Below are 20,181 nucleotides of genomic sequence, written 5' to 3'. Positions count from 1 at the left end.
CTGGCTTCGCTGACTGTGATTGGCTTTGCTTGGCTACTGTAGAGTGAATTTCAAGATTTTTCCCAACCCTGGTGACAGGTAGCGATGATACTCTATGCCCAGGGAAGTCAAGGAAATTTCCTTTACGAAAAGATCCTGGACCGACCGGGATTCGAACACATACACCTTCAGTATGGCTTTGCTTTGTAGCCGCGGACTCTAACCACTCGGCTAAGGTAGGCCCCTTCGAATATAAATAGATTTAAAACAAAAGGATTTAATAAAAAATGTCCAAACTTTTGTCAAAAACTCTAAAATATTAACTAGCAACACGGAGCAATGGAGTGATTTTCAACCTAATATTCATTAAAAATGTGTTCTATGTCTCGATCTCTCACTATCTCCCCCTATGGTCCCTTCGACATCGAGATGTGGAGAGTCGACTGTATTATGAAATCGAAGCAAGCCGGTAGCATCGATCCATCGCGCGCCACCGATATGTCACCCCACGCGAACGCTTGTTTTGAAGAACCTTGCTACCCGACGGGAGGCTACCAAAACAAACCGCGACCCAGTTTTCCGAAGCCGCTAATCACGGTGCAAGGCATTTCCCATGCCCTCAACCCGGGAGACTTTTCGAGCCTTCACCAACGCACGTACGACTTGAGGCCGGAATGGTTCGAGGGCTTCCAACTGAACGCCTCCAAAACATTGGCGGTGCATCGTCTCATACGAGCTAGCTGGCATCTGAGCCATATAACACCCACCGGCTTCCGCATTGGGGCGCAATTACACCGGAAATGCAGCGATACCGTTCTGGTAAGTTGGGCTTGATTGGTTTATCACAGTGGTTTTCAACCTTTTACCCTTGGAAGAAAGCTTGCACTCCGGAAAAATTTCTTCCATTTTTGCCACGTTTAGTACCAGTTTTTAAACCCCCTTTTTGAAAGGAAATTTAAATTTATATTCACCCTTCCATTTTTGTGGTATAGCAACCATTTTAAGTGAATAAGTGACGAGACCTTCTAAGAGATTTTTTTTTTCAAGACGATGTCCAAGAAGAATTACCACCGTTAGGTTTTGTTAACGGATCCAACGAAAAACCGTAGGAATGGATTCAAACAAAGATCTAAAAGGAATCATTATGTATAACAAAAGGAGCACTGAGAGAGGCTTTAGGTAGATTTAAAAACTTCCGAGAACAGACAACAATTGTGTGCGCTCAGTACGAGGGTACGAGGCACACTGTTTTCTGGAGTATATAATTTACCTTTTTTACCCACAATTGAAAACCACTGCTTTATTAGAAATCCTCTAATTAGCATACGTTATCCTCAGAAAACCCCGATACTCGCCTTCGACGTAAACCCAGGCACACTTACTTCGAACATTTTCCTTCTGTATCGGCCGGTGGCATCGATCTGCACGGAAATGAGTATTCAGCTGAAACCGCAAACCCATTCGAACCCGTTGATTGATAAGCTTTCGCTGCAGCATACAGGGACGCGAACCACCACCACGCTGCGTTGCTACAATCCGACCCACCAGTCCTGCCGGGTCACGCTGGATCACCTCATGAGCTACAACGACAGGTTGGCATTCGGGGCGGAACTGCTATACGAGTGGTACCGGGACACCACCAATGCTCAGATGGCAATCGCTGCAAGGTACGTGTGGGAAGATTTTATTTGATATTGGTCATTATTACATGCAAGACCGTTACCTACTGAACTTGTTCCATCGATTGATTTTCCTTCAGGGGATTGTTGAGAGCGGTACAGCTTCCGGGTCGTTTAACGAGAAGACTGTGTTTTCTGCCCAGAACGGTTTCCACTGTTCTAATTGGAAGCATAAGATACTACAGTGAAAGTTCCATGAGTCGATATTGAAGGGACCATCGACTCATGGAAATATCGAGTCATGGAACAGCAATGCTTTGGAAAGCTGCTTCTAGGGACCATCATAGTAATTATGAAATTTTGTTTTTAAGTATGGTTCCATGAGTCGATATCGAGTCATGGAACATCGACTCATGTAGGTATCACTGTCAAAATTATGGCCCGTGTTAGTATGGTATTACCATGCACTTAATACAATTTTACCATGGATCACAAAACAGTGAATTATTTTTTGATAAGCTACTGCTCTGCACATCGTTTCTTCTCAGCGAATCGTATCTTTTGTGAAAAGCACAAACCCATTTCGTCAAATGCACATAAGCTCTAATAATTCGTACATATTTGACGAATTATTCGTGATGTGTTTCAACGTTCGTTTTATATACGAATTGAACGAGTTTTGATTACAAAATACTTGGTACAATATAGTAATTTTTAGTTTCGATTTTGAGATCGAATTTTATTGCAAAGCATGGTAATATAAATGCTACGAAAATGTTTGATCGCAAAAACAACGAATAACTTCGTATGTCAAAAGAACGATTTTGTTATTTAAAAAAAAAAAAAACATATATTTTCAGTGCTAAAATGATTGAATTTAGCATGGTTATCTGGAGCTCCCTTGCTATGATTGCACGCTGTTTATATGTTATATTGCTCTGCAAGGTGTTTGTATGATTGACAAATGCAAGTGTGAACTTATGCCTATAAGGGAAATTTTTTTAACACTACAGCATGTCAAACACTGTCAAATTAAGTGTCTCGTTCATTCGCCTTTGTAATTTTTGGGAGGATGAGTCGAGTTTATGTTGGAAGTATGAACGACACACAGTGTCTTCTATCTGAAGCACCCATATACCACTGTTCGGTCAAACCATCTACATATACACCAGTACACTATTACCTGTATGCTCATCTACTGTATTGCATTTTAGATACATAAAATAGTAGTTATATCGCCTCTGCCGAGACAGGACGGCAAATCGATCGCTCTTGTTTTATTACCAATTAAATCACAACGTAACCAATGGGTCCGTCCGTGCGTGATCATATTTTCGTACCGCATCCCGACGACAGATCGCTGGTTCGCATATTCTTTCGTTTTTCTGAAAGCTCCCCAGTACAAATTTACGAACTGCTCACTGTAACTTATGGTTTGGCACCGTCGTCCTATCTCGCAAAACGCACCCTACAACAGCTGGCAGATGATGTAGGCCATGCGTACCCTTTCGGTGGCCCAGCGTTACGTAGAAGCTTTTATGTCGACGACTTTATCGGAGGAGCACAATCAGTGGAAGAAGCCATTTGTTTGCGAATGGAGATGAGTGAACTGCTGACCAAGGGTGGCTTCGAATTACGAAAATGGACTTCGAATGAGCACGAAGTACTCAAGGGTTTGAAGGATGACCAAATCGGCACTCAGTCGTCACTAGAGTTCAGCCCCAATGAAACCGTGAAAACTTTAGGGATATGCTGGGAACCTGACACTTTGCGTTTCGACTCCAACATCCATTTGGACACCGAACCTCCCACAAAGCGTTCCATTCTTTCTGCTATTTCGCGACGATTTGACCCACTTGGCCTCATCGCACCAGTCGTCGTCAAATCCAAGATTTTGATGCAGGAGCAAAAGTGGGAGAATATTCAGCACGATCCACAGTGGGACGAAATCAAAAAAAGTGGGACATGTGTGTTTGTGCTGAAATAATTGGGTTTAGCGTTTCGACATGTTCTACAAAGTTTCATCATTTGTTGAGTACTTAATTTAGACACTGAAAAAAAATTCACTTGAAGTAATATACACTGAGAAAAAATATCAACTTTTTTAATTATTGTCAAAATTGAAAACTGTCTAAGGAAGTATTGTAGGCGACATCATTTCATGAAAGTTTGTCGAAGACAAGAAAGCTCTATCTCCTACACTGACGAAGTTAGGGGGTAAATATGATGGGTATCCCCTTAAAACTCATATTTTCTCCATAACTTCTAAATTTGAATTTTCACATTTTTACAATGTTCTACAATGTTTAAGGTGCTGTAAAAATACACATTTTTGCCGAAGACACTGAAGCGCCAGCTCTCCATTTTGAAGATTTACGAACGATTTTCTGATTTTTTCACATCAAATTAGAGTGTGCATATCTTGTAAAGTTGCAAGTAGTAGCTGCTAATGTTAGCATCATGCTATTCCTCAATCAATACGCTTTTAATATGTGTATGAATAATTGCGGGGTCACGCGGGGATCATCGCAGTTTGTTTAATTGAAAATTGTGCTAGGCATTGGATATAAATAGAATGCGTTGTGTTTGGATGGGCATCTAATTCTACCGAAAGAGGTGCACTTTGCGAAAAAGAACCACGTGATTATTGAGCTGAAATCGAATTCAGGTTAACTTCTGCGTTCATGAGTCCTCTCATGGCGTAGTGGTAACGTGCCCTAACTAGAGATCAGGGAGTCGTGAGTTCGATTCTCACTGAGAAGACGTGTAACTTTTTCGCAAATCTTCACATCAATTTGTCCATCTAATCCAATTGCAAATTATATGTAATGTTTAGCTTTTCAGTAGTTGTTAAAATTTATATTAACCGACAGCACTGTACCAGAACACCGCCGATCGAACCGGCTCCATGTATATTTTTTCTCACTAGCCGACCACTGAGAGATCAGCTGTATCGGTGCGTAGAAAGTAAAAGTTCAAGTTCGAGGTCAGAGTTGTTTTGACTAGCACGAAGAGCAGGTCTAGAAGCTACCTTCTATGCAGTAAATTGTGTCTCCAGAATAAATTGTGTTCTTTATTGGAAAAGTGTGCTATTAGCAATAAAGGGATAAATGTTTTCTGCAAAAAAAAAAAGAACACAAAATATGATTGCGCACGGCCGGACCCATTGGTTACGTTTTGATTTGATTGGTTATAAAACAAGAGCGATTTATTTGATGTCCTGCCATGGCGGAGGCGCTATAACGCTGTATATGTAGATGGTTTGTCCGAACAACCACATTAAACTGAATTTAAGGTTACTTTTTTTTTAAATTTTCCCAGCACGTCTAGTTTCTGAGACATTAATTGTTGTAAATTATTTTTTAACGATTTAAATCAACTTGCATACAAGTTTAACAGCTTTTATTGTGGTTCATTTTTGAAAGCCAACATCGTGTCAGTTTGTAAAAATGTCATACTTGTTTTTCTGCTTCCAGTTGTTTGGCAAAGTCAACATGAACTAATCTACGATGACGTCACGCTGCAACTTCCACCGGGAAGAAAACCTTTACTGCATGCCGTGTTTACAGAAAATGCACGATTGGTAACCGAGTGTGTAGCTCGTTGTTTTCTAAATTAATAACCTCATTACGCGTGGTAAAGATGGACAAATTATGGGTGAAATTATGAAAAAAATCCACGGCTGGGATCGTGGATTTTTTTCATAATTTCACCCATGATTTGTCCATCTTTACCACGCGTAAGGGGCCATCCATAAATGACGTAGCATTTTTTTTACTGATTTTTGACGCCCCCCCCCCCTCCCCCCTCGTAGCATTTCGTCACAAATGCTGACACTCCCCCTTGAAAAATACGTAGCATATCAAGCACCCCCCCCCCCCCCTTCAATATTTTTTTTTATTTGTTTTCCTCAGCGATTGGCTTGAAACGAAAAATTGGAATTCAGAATTTCAATACAAAATTTGATAATAATTACTGACTAAAATGTAAGGATAATCTAATCTAACAGTTTGATATACAGTAGCGCTCAGAAGTAATTTGAAAAACCAGTTTCAAATAAACATATTTCCTGTTACATAATTTAGGTGTCCAGTTTCATATAGGCTGAATTGTATTACTTTTGCTGTTGTCACAATGACAAACAAGTTTACTACAGAAAATGTGAAAAAAATTGATTGGATTGATGAAGCTCGTTACTGTTGAGTTAGGGTACAATATATTTTTTAGTATATCGAACAGAAATTTTGTTTTTGGAGGATTGTTTTTTTTATTATTATTCTTTGTTAGGAAATAGATTTCAATGAAAATGAACAACAAAATATATTAATTCTAAATGAATCTTTGTCATTATTCCCTCCCCTTGGTTATGCGACCTTGCCGCGATGGGAGGGCATAATCCATTAGCCCATATGATGGAAACCAAAGGCGTAACCTGTAGTGGTGGTATCACATTTTGGCATTTTTTGCTTAAAGCCGCGTCATAATTCATATGGCATAGACGCAATAATATCTCGGATGTGATCCAACGGACATTCTGCGTCATTGATAGAATTGATGCCCATTTCAAATAATTAATCTATTCGAAGTGGACATTAATACTATTGGTGACGTTCAGTTTGCCTTTTGCTAACCAGAATGATCCGTAGCCACTCTTACTATTAGCTAGCTAGATACATCGTTATCATATACGACGTAGGGAATGCTTAGGAACTCTTAGGAAAATGACTAGTAGATTCACTGAGTAGAAATAAGTGGCGACAATCTTATTTTAATATGGTTTTTACATTGCCATAATAAGAAATACCTCTTTTGTAACAGCGGTATAAATAATCTAATTCCAGCTTCATTTTCGCAAAATTTACAAGTAGAAAGTAGGCGTTGTGAAGCATTGCATTTGCCACCGAAAAGTGAATCTTGTAGGAGACTGTAATAGAAGCCTAAGGTAACTTTACTCTTCAATATTCACTATAAAAATGACTATGGAAAGTAAGACGCTGAGATCGATCATTAGGGTACACTTGCTAGTTTCGAAAAATTGTTGAACAGACAAGGAAAGCGACTTTTTTCTTTAAGGATATATGAACGTAATGACCAATAAATACTTTTAACAACAAAAAATGAAATTAACTAGAACTACTACTAAACAGCCTAATTTTGTTAAGACTTGACGACACTTGACATTTAAGACTCTAATCTTACGTAAAAGACAATAGTAATCAGAATAGCACTTGTATGACAAATTATTCAAAACCATTTCGACTAGACAGTATTAGTAATGCACTACTATTTCAAACAAATTCTACACTACTATTTCAAACAAATTCTAATTGAGCTGCTGATTTTCATAATGCTTCCTTTTCTCAGAAGCAAGGGAATATGGGTACTTTTCAAAAACTACCACGTCACAATACTAATAAAAAAACAGTGTTCATGTGGGCGCCATTGCCTAGTCCGTCTGAGTATTGGTCCTGGTAGAGGGGAAACTTGGCAAAAGCCAGACCGAGGGTTCAGCCTTGACAAGTTAAGCTGTCAGGCAGCTCCAACTGAATACCATACAAAAAAAAAAAAAAAAAAAAAAAAAAAAAAAAAAAAAAAAAAAAAAAAAAAAAAAAAAAAAAATCCATTTAGCAATCAGTGGCCAGATATAGAAATGATTGCACTTGATATATCTAGAATGTCCAGAAAATTTGAGCGATTATTATACAAATTATTGATCTATAACAATTTTTCAGCTGAACTTTATTATCGGCCCTCATACTAAAATAAACTTACACAAGCTATAATAAAACAGTTAAATAATAAAAAAATATTTAAATTACCGAATTATCAATTAAATTGAACGATAGGGCAATTTCGATAACACTCAAATCTGTTGTCCTCATTAATATTCAGGCTTTTCATCAAGAGCATTGATACATCTAAACAAATCGATGAGTTGATTGAGTGGAGATCTCCTGCAACATTGAGTGCATAACACACGAAATAAATATCTTGTTTCATGTAATATTTGCCAAAAAGAGCATATTTTATTCTCTTGAAAACGGCTAACTTTATTACTTGTTAACAAATGAGAAAAAAATATTGTTCAAGTAGTTAAAGCATTTCAATTAATTTATTAATTAATTTATTAAACTTTGATTTTGTTTATTTATAAATTTATTAATTTAGACACGACTATAATGTAATATTTACATAATTATTAAAAGCTTTAAAAAATCTGTTTGATTGCGTTTATCAAGAAAATCTAAAATTTTCTAGATTTTTTTCAATCTTGTCATATGAATGTTTTGAAGCTGAATCATTATTTTAAAACCCAAGTTTATAAGTCAAACAAAAATAAAGTTTGATAAAAAATAATTGTATGCTTTTTTTCTGCGCCTTTTTTTTACCGACATGATTTAAAATGCTACGTCCACTAGCTACGACCCCTCCCTCCCCCTCGTCACACATCGTCACAAATTCGTGAAGACCCCCCTCCCCCCTAAAAAGCTACGTCATTAATGGACGACCCCTAATGAGTTAATTAATTTAATAACCATGCGGATTGGATTACCGAACAGCTCAATATAAGCGTCAATTTATATCGTTGTTTTCGTTGCAAATGAATAGAACAAGATGAAAACTACCAACACTGGGTTATAGAGGAGGATCTCTCTTCATTGTAGCATCGTTAAAAACGTGTAAGTTATTTCGTTAGCTCTGTTACAACAATCTACACACTTGATAACAAATGGCCTTTAGGGCGAGATCAAAAATTAAGCTATAAATGATCTATCTGCTCAAAATGTCAAAACAGAAGTTGGTTCTCTTATTTTTTATTGGAGATTTAGTTTTGAAAAGCATTGCCAACTACATCAGAATGATAGTCAGGCTCAACAATTATATTTTTTTCAGAGGGCAATGAAATTCCCAAATTTCAAATTTCATTTGAATCGAAATTCACTGACATTTGAAGGCCCTGCTTCTTATTTCATTTATTTCGACACGTGAAATTTGTCAAAAGTATAAAAAAAATCAAATAATTTTGCAAATCTTATGTCATGAAGTTAGGAAAATAGTACAAGGGACCTCATGCTTACAAGGCCAAAACATTAGCCAGTGAAACAAAATGCGTCCATCAACCAATATCGCTTTTCACTTGATTACTGCAATACTCAGTATTGCAACAATTTTTTACTTTCAGAAGAACGTACACTGCCGTTGATCTATATCTTATATGAGCTACGTTACTTCTGCAGTAGAGATTACACTGCGGCATGTTTTGTCTCAAGCACCAAAATACCGCTATTTACTAAATAAAGGATTGCTGAATCCATCGCCGTTTTTAAAAATATCATAGCACGTTTAGTTTTTGAGATATTAACTGCGGAAAATACAAAATTTGATTATTTCAGTCAACATGCATGCAAGTTTGTCAGCTTGCCTTATTTGCCACATAACTCAAACTTCATATGTATAACAAAACTTGAACAAATTATTTATTGATGGTTTCGAAAAGCATTGTATTTTGCCATATAAGAGGAATTGAGAATTTTGTATAAGGACTGCAAGCATGTTGAAAAAAAAAACGATTTAATCTTAATTTAATCGTGCAATTTCAACCAAATTATATCGGATATTCTTAACGGATTGCATCAAAAAATTGTTTGATAAATCCTACTTTAAATTTCTTTTTAAATATCATGTAACATCAATGAAAACAGTGTGGTAGGAGAAGGGGGAATCATCCAAACCCCTCTCCTAGAATTTTTTATGCCAAAAAAAACAAAAAATAAAAAGATTCAAAAATCTCTTCAGTAGTCACGTTATTTCAGAAAAAAAAACCTCGCTTGTCTTACATAGCATCAGCGTGGTGGTTCTGACTTCGGTGAATTGCGCAACAACCGAAAGTTTAACCGTCCGGCTGTCGATCGATTGGTTACTATTAGAAGTAGCTTCTTGTGGTATCGACAACTCCTTTGCAAAAAATACCGTGGAACAAAAAAGCTTCAATAACCTGAAAATTTAATTTCCGAAATCCAGTGTGAAAAATATATAACAAAATCGACCATATTGTTTATTCCAACAATAAATTCTCTCATTGATTTTGATTGAATGTTTTGAGTATTTTTGCTTGAATAAATTTATTGGTTATCTTATATATGTTTAAGAAAACTTATTATTTCATTAAATATTTGTTTATTTTCCAATTCTGTATTTTTCATACAATTTAAGTATAATCAATTTTCTCAATGAATATTGAAGGGTGGCTTAACTGCCCATAACTGCATATTTGTAACATTCGACAAAAGTAGGCATTGAGTAAATGGAATACCAAGTGTGCATTTTATGGCAGTATGGGAGGACACTAAAATTTCTAAAAATTACCAGGAACTTAAAACTGCTTATTTTAAGCTGATATTTTGTACAACTCATATCGCATACTAGGTGAATTGTCAAAAAATAATTCTGATAGAAATTTCATTGATATCACATTACGAGACCCATTTAAAATCTCAATGTGACTGTTATGCGGTTATAATTACTAATGTGACAAAACAACTTGGTATTTTTTTCGAATTTGCTAGAACAATCTCACAGATTTCAGTTAGTTGATCGAAAGTATTTATCATTTCATGACTCTCCATGGTATTAACTCCATTTCGTCAAAAATGTCGAATGTGACTGTTTTGCAGTTATGGGCAGTTAAGAACTTTTGCAAATCTCTTGGATATTAGCCAAATAATATTGTGAGTCTTGTTCATATTTTCAAAACTAATTCCTTTTGATGGACATACCATTCCAAAAAATCATTGATGCTACCAAATTTAATACTGAGATATTTCGCTGAAACTTCGATTATTCCTTAAATCGTAAGAAATGTTTCAAAAATGCATCACAAATTGCGTCAAAAATTCTTCCGTTTTTTTATTCTACAAACTTTGATGCAAATCTTCGGATTATTCAAGAATTGAAAAGAAAACTCTTCTTTAAATGTCCCTTTCCTTCGAATCTTCAAAGAAGGTTTGTTGAAAAACCCCAGTTTTCCAACTTTTGCTTTCGAAACTAGCATAGTGGTAAAGAAACATGTTGCAAAATAGGGGGGAAGGGGAAAGGATCAATTAAAATATTCATAAATAAATTTGTATCGATCTTCCTTGAAACACTTCTCTAGAAATAATTTTACCAATTATTGTCAGAATTCTTATGTTTGGTTTGAATTTTTGCGCAATACGAGGGCTGAATTTCTAAAGGCTTTTGAAGATGATTCTGATGGAACCTCTTGAGCAATTTGTTTTATTTGTAAATTCATTTAAGAGGTTTTAGCGAACTTGTAATTTACCTCTAGAGAACGGTTTGAAGAACTTTGTTCAAAGATCGTTCCATACTTCAAAAACAAACATTTTAAAGAATCCAAAATAAGATAACGGAATTGACGTATACGTATGGTTTCTGTTTTCTGAAAGTTCATCAGGATTTAATAAAAACCTGAAAAAATCTGAAATTGATTAGAATCTTACACTACAAATTTTACAACAATAATTTCCCTAAAAAATTTCTGCAATACAGTACTACAAAGTTATCGATAAAAAAAATCTACGAAAAAAAATATTTGTGATTTCTAAAGGTAGGAAAAAATGGGTTCTTTCTGCATCAATATGTTACTATAGTATCATGGAACTTCGGAGTTCATACAAAATATTATCTTAGATTTCAGTTACATATACTTTTGGTAAAAATTCCATCCGTTTTGACACCAATCATTTTCTATTATCAAAAACAAAGAAAATAGAACAATATTTTTTGTTGTAAATCCTACAAGGAACACTTAAGGCGACACGGGAGACCGTGTTATTTTCCCTATCTTTTGTCTCACTCTAACAATAATCATCAAAACTTTGTGGAAGCAAATCTCGAGTTTTAGTGAACCGATGGAGCTGACAATTTATTGGGTTGTACACTACATATATAGAATCATAGTGATACATTTTCACGTCGATATATGGAGTGGTTCTTGAGATTTGCTTCTTCAAATGGATAGGGTGATTATGATGACGTCCCGTGCGGCCTTAAGCTTTTCTGCGAGGTACATTGACAACAAGTTTCAATGAATTTACGCTTTAACGGTACCCTAACAAAAAGCGGAAACACGAAAAGCGGATCACAAAAGGCAGAAACTCAAAAGGCAGACTGCCTTAGACGTGTAACAAAAGGCGGAAAATAATATAAAGCATAATCAGAAAAGGCGAAATTAGTGAAAAATATATTAAAATTATTTACTTAGGCTTCCGAACGATAATTAGACTGAGCTGTTTGCGTTTCCTATTCGTGGCAACATTTTCAAAATTTCCAAGCCGACTTAGACTCCCTTTTAAAAAGCGTAGAATCATACAGTTTCATAAAGTTTTTGTTATTCGACTTATTGACAGCCCTGTCGTCGTAAAATTTGAGCTTCTAAGTCGTCCCTGCTTGAGAGGGGCGTTACTATAATCCATAGGGCGCATCTACACCCAGGCGTTGATGAGGTCATCTTATTGAGAAATTTACACAAATATGTACTTGAATGGTATTTACAAACACACTAGAGTCAATATGCAATTGCAAGAGTTCAGTTTGTGTTCCACTTAAATTGAAATGTGAAACAAAGAGATCAAGTACATAAATTTGAACATTGTTCAGTTCAAGAATTTTGTCCTAAAATCTACCACATCTACCGTGTACGAGATCATCTCTACCGTGTGCAAAACATCTCCAAAGGAACAGTGCCACGTTTTTATTTTTGATTATAAAGGATCAATTATGGAACGCTGTTAATCGAACTTAAAATTCAATGGAATCTTGTGGTTGTATGGATAAACCGATTAATTTTAGATGACTGCTATGTTACCAGTGTTTACTGATATTACTGTGGCCACCTAAATTTGTTGATCATAACTTGAACTGGTTGAAACATCATACTTAACTTTTAAACTTTCTTTGAAAATAAATAACCGATTTGTACGAAAAATTCTCTCAACATCTGACGTTCAAATAAATGACGAAAACTATTATAAGTGAAGAACTGGGATTGGTCACATCTCAAAATTTGTTAGTTTTTATTGAAGCACCATTACGATACCTCACCATTTATGTTTTCATTATTTTATCTTTTGCAAGCATGATCTAAATATTATAAGTGACTTAAAACATCTTCTGAGTAGGGTTTGCGCAGAGATAACTCTATAAGTTACCGTAGGATTTTCTTAGAGGTGATCAAATATCATTAATTATAAACTCCTCTACCTGCAGCTTCATTTCTGAACATAAAAAATGTTTGAATTGCGATAACATTTTTTTTTGTTTTTTTTTTTGATATTTGCAAGAAGTTATCAAAGATCTTTTCTTTTTTTTAGAATATGTCTCTTATTTAAATATTGGTCTTCTTGTTCCTGGAATATTCTGAAATATCTTGACGGGCCGATTACACAATTTTTCGCATGTTCGGTAATTCGCTTTCAAAAGAATGAGAATGAGAACTGTGTCAAATTGTATTTGAAAAATTCATGATCTTGAATCTTTTTAAATAGCTTTATGCATATCTTTAAAACATTATTGAAGTCTGAGAATATGTTTTAGAATCATTATACTATGAGTGAAAATAATTTTCCATTACTATTCCATCTTTGACTAAACTAACAAACCTATGCCATGAGATTCATAACATTTTTTGTGGCATCACGTTATTGGTAAAATTCAATTTGCAACAACAATAAACAAATCTCCCAAACTATCAACAGTTTTTCGATGATTTCCCTTCGCATAATCCAAAAATGTGGATTAATAGAAATATTCATGTTATGAGCACAAACTGTATTCGGTGTATCCTTGAAAAAATGAAGTTTTCTGATACCTCATACCTTTTCATGTTGCGTGTTTCAGGTTTTTAAATTATCGCTCATGTGGTATTGTATGTTTCTTGTCACATATTGCAGAAATCTGAATGCCTAACAATTGCAAAAGGAACCTGGCTGGTTCTGTGGGCTTATATTGACCAATAAGATTATCAAAGCGATCAAATGTTTCTATATTTTTCATACATAATATGGGTTAAAAGCTTTTATTTTACGTTTTTGTCATATTTATAGGGCTTCCCATATATGTTTAAGAAATATTTTTTCTCGGGCGGCCAAAATCGGTGCAAAAAAAGTGCAAATTTTCTAGCATGAGATGAGATTAGGAAATTGATGTGTTGGTCCCAAAGACATCCACTTTGTGCGAATCGTAGGCAATTTTGTGTTGCCTGACTAGGGAGCGACGACAAATTTCACAGTCAAACATATAAGGTAGGTGTACCAGTTACGGACATAATGGTTCGCTATTTCGTCATACGTGATAGTTGAACTATTTTCAAATTTTTAGACACTTTGTGTGTTTAAACAGTAAGATATCAAATATATCTTGAAGTTGAAACATTAAAAAATACTCAAAATGTGAAAGTTTTCAAAAATTCGCTTAGGTCCAAATAGGGAACCACTATAGCCATAACTGGTACATTTTGACAGCTGCTGCGGATTGATTCAACTTACTTTGTACGAGTAAACAGGATGAAACCGAAATGTACAAACGAACTCTAAAAATAGCATTTTATGCGAGGAAACTCATCATTCACCAGACGATTCCATCGACCGTGTAGTGCGGATGTAATGCTTAAATGTTTCTCACTTGTTGCGGTAGTTACGATAAAATATTCCAACGGATACCGCAACTGTAGGAGCACAAATTAAAAATAATAATAATATGTACATTCATTGCGCTTCTTGAATTTCGAGCGGTTGAATGTAGTTGAGTCGTGCTTAATACCTCTACTATTGGAACTTTTAGCGTTTGAAGAAATTCCAAGGTGAGTTGTCTCAGATAATACGAATAATATGGAGCGTCCTTCACTCATGAACAAGTGTATGTCATAATTACAACACAATTTTGTTTCCTATACATTAAAGGTGAGTTATATACCATGGGGCAATTCTAGATTTAATTCACTGGAATCTGTGTCGACTTCTTTCGTATACTTACGAAGAATTCTCCAACAATTGCCATTTGATTGCAATTGCCTTCAAGATTTTTTCTTTAGCATATCGTTCATTGACTTCCAAGTGGATCTCCAAGGACTCCCGAATTCTACAAAGTTATAAGGGACTGTCCATAAGCCATATCATTTAATTTTTGAGTTTTACAACTCCATACCTCCAATTCGTGATTTTTTGTCCATAGATTTTTTTTTTTTTGATCTATATATTTATGTTCGACCCTTTTTATGGCCACGTGTTTATATCAACGGTGCATACTGTTGACGCCCTGTAGGAAAACAATCGAAAATTAACACCATAACAATAAACATTTATAAGCTTATGAGGCGTAAACAAGCTTAAAAGCTCTTAAAAGACTCCGTGAGTTAAGGGCAAATTAACTCAAGATGTTGGTAGAGCTTGAAAAATTCGATTGATATTCTACATGATGTTGAGATGTATCTGACTTTCCAAAGACCTACGTAAGATAAGATCAAATTATTTCAGGGCAGGTTGTAATTCTCAATCGATAGCCAATAAACCGTTAAGGTTGATCTACATGAGACAGATGTCAGCAGGGCGTTAATGTGAAGATCATCGAAGCAGAACCTCAAATGTTCAAGATCACAAATCTGGAGAACCAAATATCGGTTCTAGCTGAAAACTAAAAATATTAGTTACAGATGATCGGTTCTTCATGTTTGTGCACTTCAAGATTTGAGGTTTGGCGTCGTTTGAGTTTCACCTTTAAGATGCACCTGATCTAAATAAAAGATAAAAAAATGGTAAAAAACTCCAGGGCGTTGATACAGCATGACAAATTCTATTGATGTCATACAGGGCGTTAACCTTCAGTCGTCGCGCGGTTTGCCACCGTCAGAACCACCACGCTGCCGTTGTGAACGAAAAGCGAGGTTTTTTCAACAGTGTTGTACAAAAAAAACAGCGCGACGACTGAAGTGTTACCTCTGATTCAAGTAGGATAAGGTAAAATTTTGTTAGGTACCCTAATGAAGTTTGGAATATTCAATTGAAATCCTAAAGGGCTTTATGATGACCGAATCTACTTGACACAAGGTTTCTTAGGGCGTTTATAAAGCTTGGAATTTTCAAAACATATCCTAAAGGGCATTAAGATGCAGTTGATCTACGGGAGACAAGTTCAAATTAGTCCATGGCGTTGATACATCTTTACAATTTCTGATCCCAATAAGATAAAGAAAAATTTCAGCACCAGGTCCAATTACTCCTTAGCGTTGATTCAGCTCAAAGCACTAGTAAGAATCGATCAAGAAATCTAGAAAAACACAAACGTCCGTTTATCAGCATTGACAAAATGAAGGAACGGTTTGGGAGAAAACTGCTGTTTAAGCATAGCCGTGTTCGCCTCTGCATCTCCAAAAAGGTTACTGGGAGGGATGTTTGTTAATGGGGAGGATCGTTGGGTCAAAGGATTCACTTTGATAAGCGATTAGACCATGATAAACAATGATTTGTGAGATATGTACATGCTTAAACGTAAATATAATTGTTCATATAATTTCTATGAAGAGGAAAATTATGCCCACACTTGAGGTGACGAACCATTCAAAGTTTGTTGAACAAATACCTAAATGTAACATTCCTACAGCTGTCAGTACGAAAGCATGTGTTATTATATTTTACTCATTTGAAAAGAAACAAAAGACTCAATTGGTTGGGACATTATAGAACACTCTTATTCTTATGCCGACACTTACAGTGGCGAACCATCCAAAGTTTGTTGAATAAAGTGAACCTTTCGCAAGTCTACACTTGTAGTGTCGAACCATTCAAAGTTTTTTTAATTATAAAAATAAAGGTATATAAGGGGTGTTCTGAAAAAAAAATGTGAAACATAAATAAATCATGAATCAGAGTTTGTGTCGACACTCACAGTGACGAACCATCCATAGTTTGTTGAAACATCATATTTACATCCCACCATTGTAACGATTAAATGTGCAGTCATACATATTTTATAGATTAGAAATAGTAGCATGAAACGAGCTCACCAATTGATCCGTTATCCTTGACTGAGCAGCCACAATCCACTTTCAGCTTCACTCGTTTGCTCGGCTAGCACTCAGAAAAAAAAAATAGGCGCGCGACCCGAAAAAAAAAACACGGACGACAGCTCGGGCTTTCTTGACGCACTGCCCAGGAGCAAGCGTCAAGGTCGTCGAAAGATCAAAAAGAACGAACCGATCGCGGCACTGTTTAACTTACTCCAACCGAACTCCCCGATCACGCCACTTTTTCACTTACGAGATCGACGCGCGACATGTTTGATCCTGCCCTCGTCGCTCGCTCCGGCAAAAGCAAGCGTCAAGGTCGAAAGATCAAACAGAACTCCGTGAAGAAGCAGCTGATCTACGTAAGACAAAGTCAAATTACTCCAGGGCGTTGATACATATTGTAATTTATAGCGCTGTTTTAACGGCGCTCAGATGCAGATGACCTACATGAAACAAGGTTGAATTACTTCTGGGCGTTGATACATCTTATCAATTTCTATTGTTGTCATACAGGGCGTTAGAATGCATCAGATCTAAGAGAGGTACTGTGTAATTTATTCAGGGCGTTGATATAGCTTACATTTCAAAGGGCGTTAAGATGGCCTGATCTACGTGAAAAAAGCTCAAATTACTCCAGGGCGTTAACACAGTTTGGAATTTTCAATCAATGTCATGGAGTGCATTCAGCTGAACTACATGAAACAAAGTTGAATTGCTTCCGGGCGCTGATACATCTTGACAATTTCATCTTAATAAAATAAAGTAAAATAATTTTACTAAAATTTCTTCAGGGATTTTATACAGCTTGGAATTTTCAACTGATGTTATAAAGGGCGTTAAAAAGACCACAAGGTCAAATTATTCTAGAGCGTTGATTTATCTTGATAATTTCTATTGATGTCCTACAGGGTGTTATGATGCACCTAATCTGAATAGGATAAGGTCGAATTACTCCAGGGCGTTGATACAGTTTTTAAGATACAATTGTTGTCCTAGAAGGCGTTAAGAACTAGCAGTTCTACGTCACATAAATATTCCAGGGCGTTGATTCATCTTGTCCATTTCTTTTGGTGTGATACAGGGCGTTAAGATGCACCAAATCTAAGCTGGACAGTGCGCATCGTACCTTCGTGCTGTGCGTACACGAATTCTCTCTGCTCTTGGAAGTTTTCTTAAAAACTACCTAAAGCAATAAAACAGTACTTTTCAGTGCTACAAAAACAGTACTTTTCAGTGCTAAAATTAAAAACGGTACTTTTCAGTGCTACTAAAACAGTACTTTTCAGTACTATTTTTTCTACTATTGATCCCTTTACGATCCTTGTTTGGACCCGTGCCTTCGATTTTTCGTTGGACCCGTTGGCGAAAGCTAGCGGTGGTAATCCTTCTTGGACACCGTCTAGGGAAAATACCTTTCGAAGGTCACGTCTTCTTTCGTTTATTAATTAAACATGGTATCAACAACAAACAAAAGGAAGGGTGAATCTCTGAATTCACTACTTCCTTCCAAAAAAGTGGGTTTTAAAACTGTCACTACACGTGGCAAGAATGGAAGAAAGGACGCTTCCCCGGAATGCGAACTTTCTTCCAAGGGTGAAATGAATAATTGTATCGAAATGAGCAATCAGTTCGATGCTCTAGACAAATTTTCCGAACACCAAATCGAAGCAGCCTCTAGCCCAGGCTCTTTGATTCAAGTGAGGAAGCAAAGAGTGCCGCCTATCGTGGTCAGTTGTTCCGAATTTGGGGGATTTAGGCAGGAGATCTTGAACTCCATTAGGGGAATCAAGGTTTCCTTCCAAATCGTAAAGAAAGGAGACTGTCGCGTTTTGCCGGAAACTCTTAAAGATCGTGAGCTTCTTCTCAAACATCTTGAAGAGAAGAAGCACAAATTTTTTACTTATGACGACAAAACTGAACGTTTGTTCAAAGTTGTCTTGAAAGGTCTCTCAAGTGACTATAAATCACCTGAAGAGATCAAAAATGGAATAAATGATTTACTTGGATTTTCCCCAGTCCAAGTAATCATTATGAAAAAGAGAACCCAATCTGGCATTGTTCGGAAAGGGCTTTCTCAAGAATTTTATTTAGTTCACTTTAACAAAAAAGAACTAAATAATATTAAAGCTTTAGAAAAAGCAAAACTTTTGTTTGATGTCCGTGTGACATGGGAACATTTCCAGAAACCTGGAGGAAATTACCAGAACCCCACTCAGTGCCGTCGGTGCCAAAAGTGGGGTCATGGTACAAAAAATTGTCGCATGGATGCTAAATGCATGATTTGCGGAGGTTCTTCTCACGCTAAAGACGTCTGTCCAGTGAAGGAAGATACCACCAAATTCATATGTTGTAATTGCGGGGCTAACCATAAGTCCAATTTTTGGAATTATCCTTCACGCAAAAAGGTCATTGAGGCTCGTGCCAGGCAGATGAAAGATAATATCCGTTACGATAACGGTCGTTTCCGGAATTTGAGTATCGAACAATGCTCATTTTTCAGCTAACGATCGCTTGATCATGAATCATACCCATCAGGAAGATCATAATCATGCTCATTCACAAACTAATTTTATTCCGTCGGGTAGCCGTTCGAATCTTTCTATTTTGAATGTATCTACCCACGGTAAATCCTTTGCCGATATCGTAGCAGGAAATTCGAACTCCTCCCCTGTTCGATCCATGGGTACCCATTCTACTTGTTTCAAATCAAATGGAAAAAACCCTACCGCCACAGGTAACTCCGCTTCTTCGTCTACCGGAAATTCCAATGGGAAATCACATGACATGTCTGCCTCTGATTTTAATTTTCTAACTGAACAATTGAATCTAATGATTGATGCAATGTTCAAAGCCACCACTATGACTGAAGCAGTCCAAGTAGGTGTAAAATTTACAAATCAAATTGTTATTGGATTACGTTTTTCTAATGGATCCAAATAATAATTTAAATATTTTAAATTGGAATGCTCGTTCTCTGAATTGTAAAGAGGACGAGCTATTTAATTTTCTTACGGTTAATAACGTGCATATAGCAGTTATTACCGAAACGTATTTAAAACCTGGATCTAAACTCAAAAGAGATCCTAACTTTTTTGTTTATCGTAATGATCGACTTGATGGGGCATGTGGGGGAGTTGCAATCATCATTCATAGGCGTATAAAACATCAACTGTTTTCATCATTTGAAACTAAAGTTTTTGAAACTTTAGGTGTTTCTGTTGAAACACAGTTTGGTAAATATACTTTCATAGCTGCCTATTTGCCTTTTCAATGCTCTGGGCAGCAAGTTAATTTGCTCCAAACTGACTTGCGTAAATTGACTCGCAATAAGTCAAAATTTTTTGTCATTGGTGACTTTAATGCCAAACATCGATCATGGAATAATTCTCAAAGTAATTCCAACGGCAGAATTTTATTTGATGAGTGCTCTTCAGGATATTTCTCAATTCAATACCCTGATAGCCCCACATGTTTTTCCTCTTCTAGAAATCCATCTACGATTGATTTGGTCTTAACCGACTC

General features: G+C 36.2%; 1 protein-coding gene across 1 annotated transcript in view; it reads left to right on the top strand.

Annotated features, from left to right (window-relative positions):
* The first annotated feature begins 451 nt into the window (after positions 1–451).
* Positions 452–20,181, top strand: part of LOC5572146 (mitochondrial import receptor subunit TOM40 homolog 2) — a 31,109-nt gene continuing 11,379 nt past the window's right edge. Inside the window, exons 1-2 of the mRNA XM_001660173.2 lie at positions 452–798; positions 1,318–1,646. Of these exons, the coding sequence (XP_001660223.2) occupies positions 478–798; positions 1,318–1,646 (650 nt within the window). The 5' untranslated portion in view covers positions 452–477. The remainder of the gene's footprint in view (positions 799–1,317; positions 1,647–20,181) is intronic.

Source organism: Aedes aegypti, chromosome 3 (assembly GCF_002204515.2).
Source record: "Aedes aegypti strain LVP_AGWG chromosome 3, AaegL5.0 Primary Assembly, whole genome shotgun sequence".
In the NCBI taxonomy this organism is placed as follows: Eukaryota; Metazoa; Arthropoda; class Insecta; order Diptera; family Culicidae; genus Aedes; species Aedes aegypti.
This window is presented reverse-complemented; position numbering and strand designations above follow the sequence as displayed.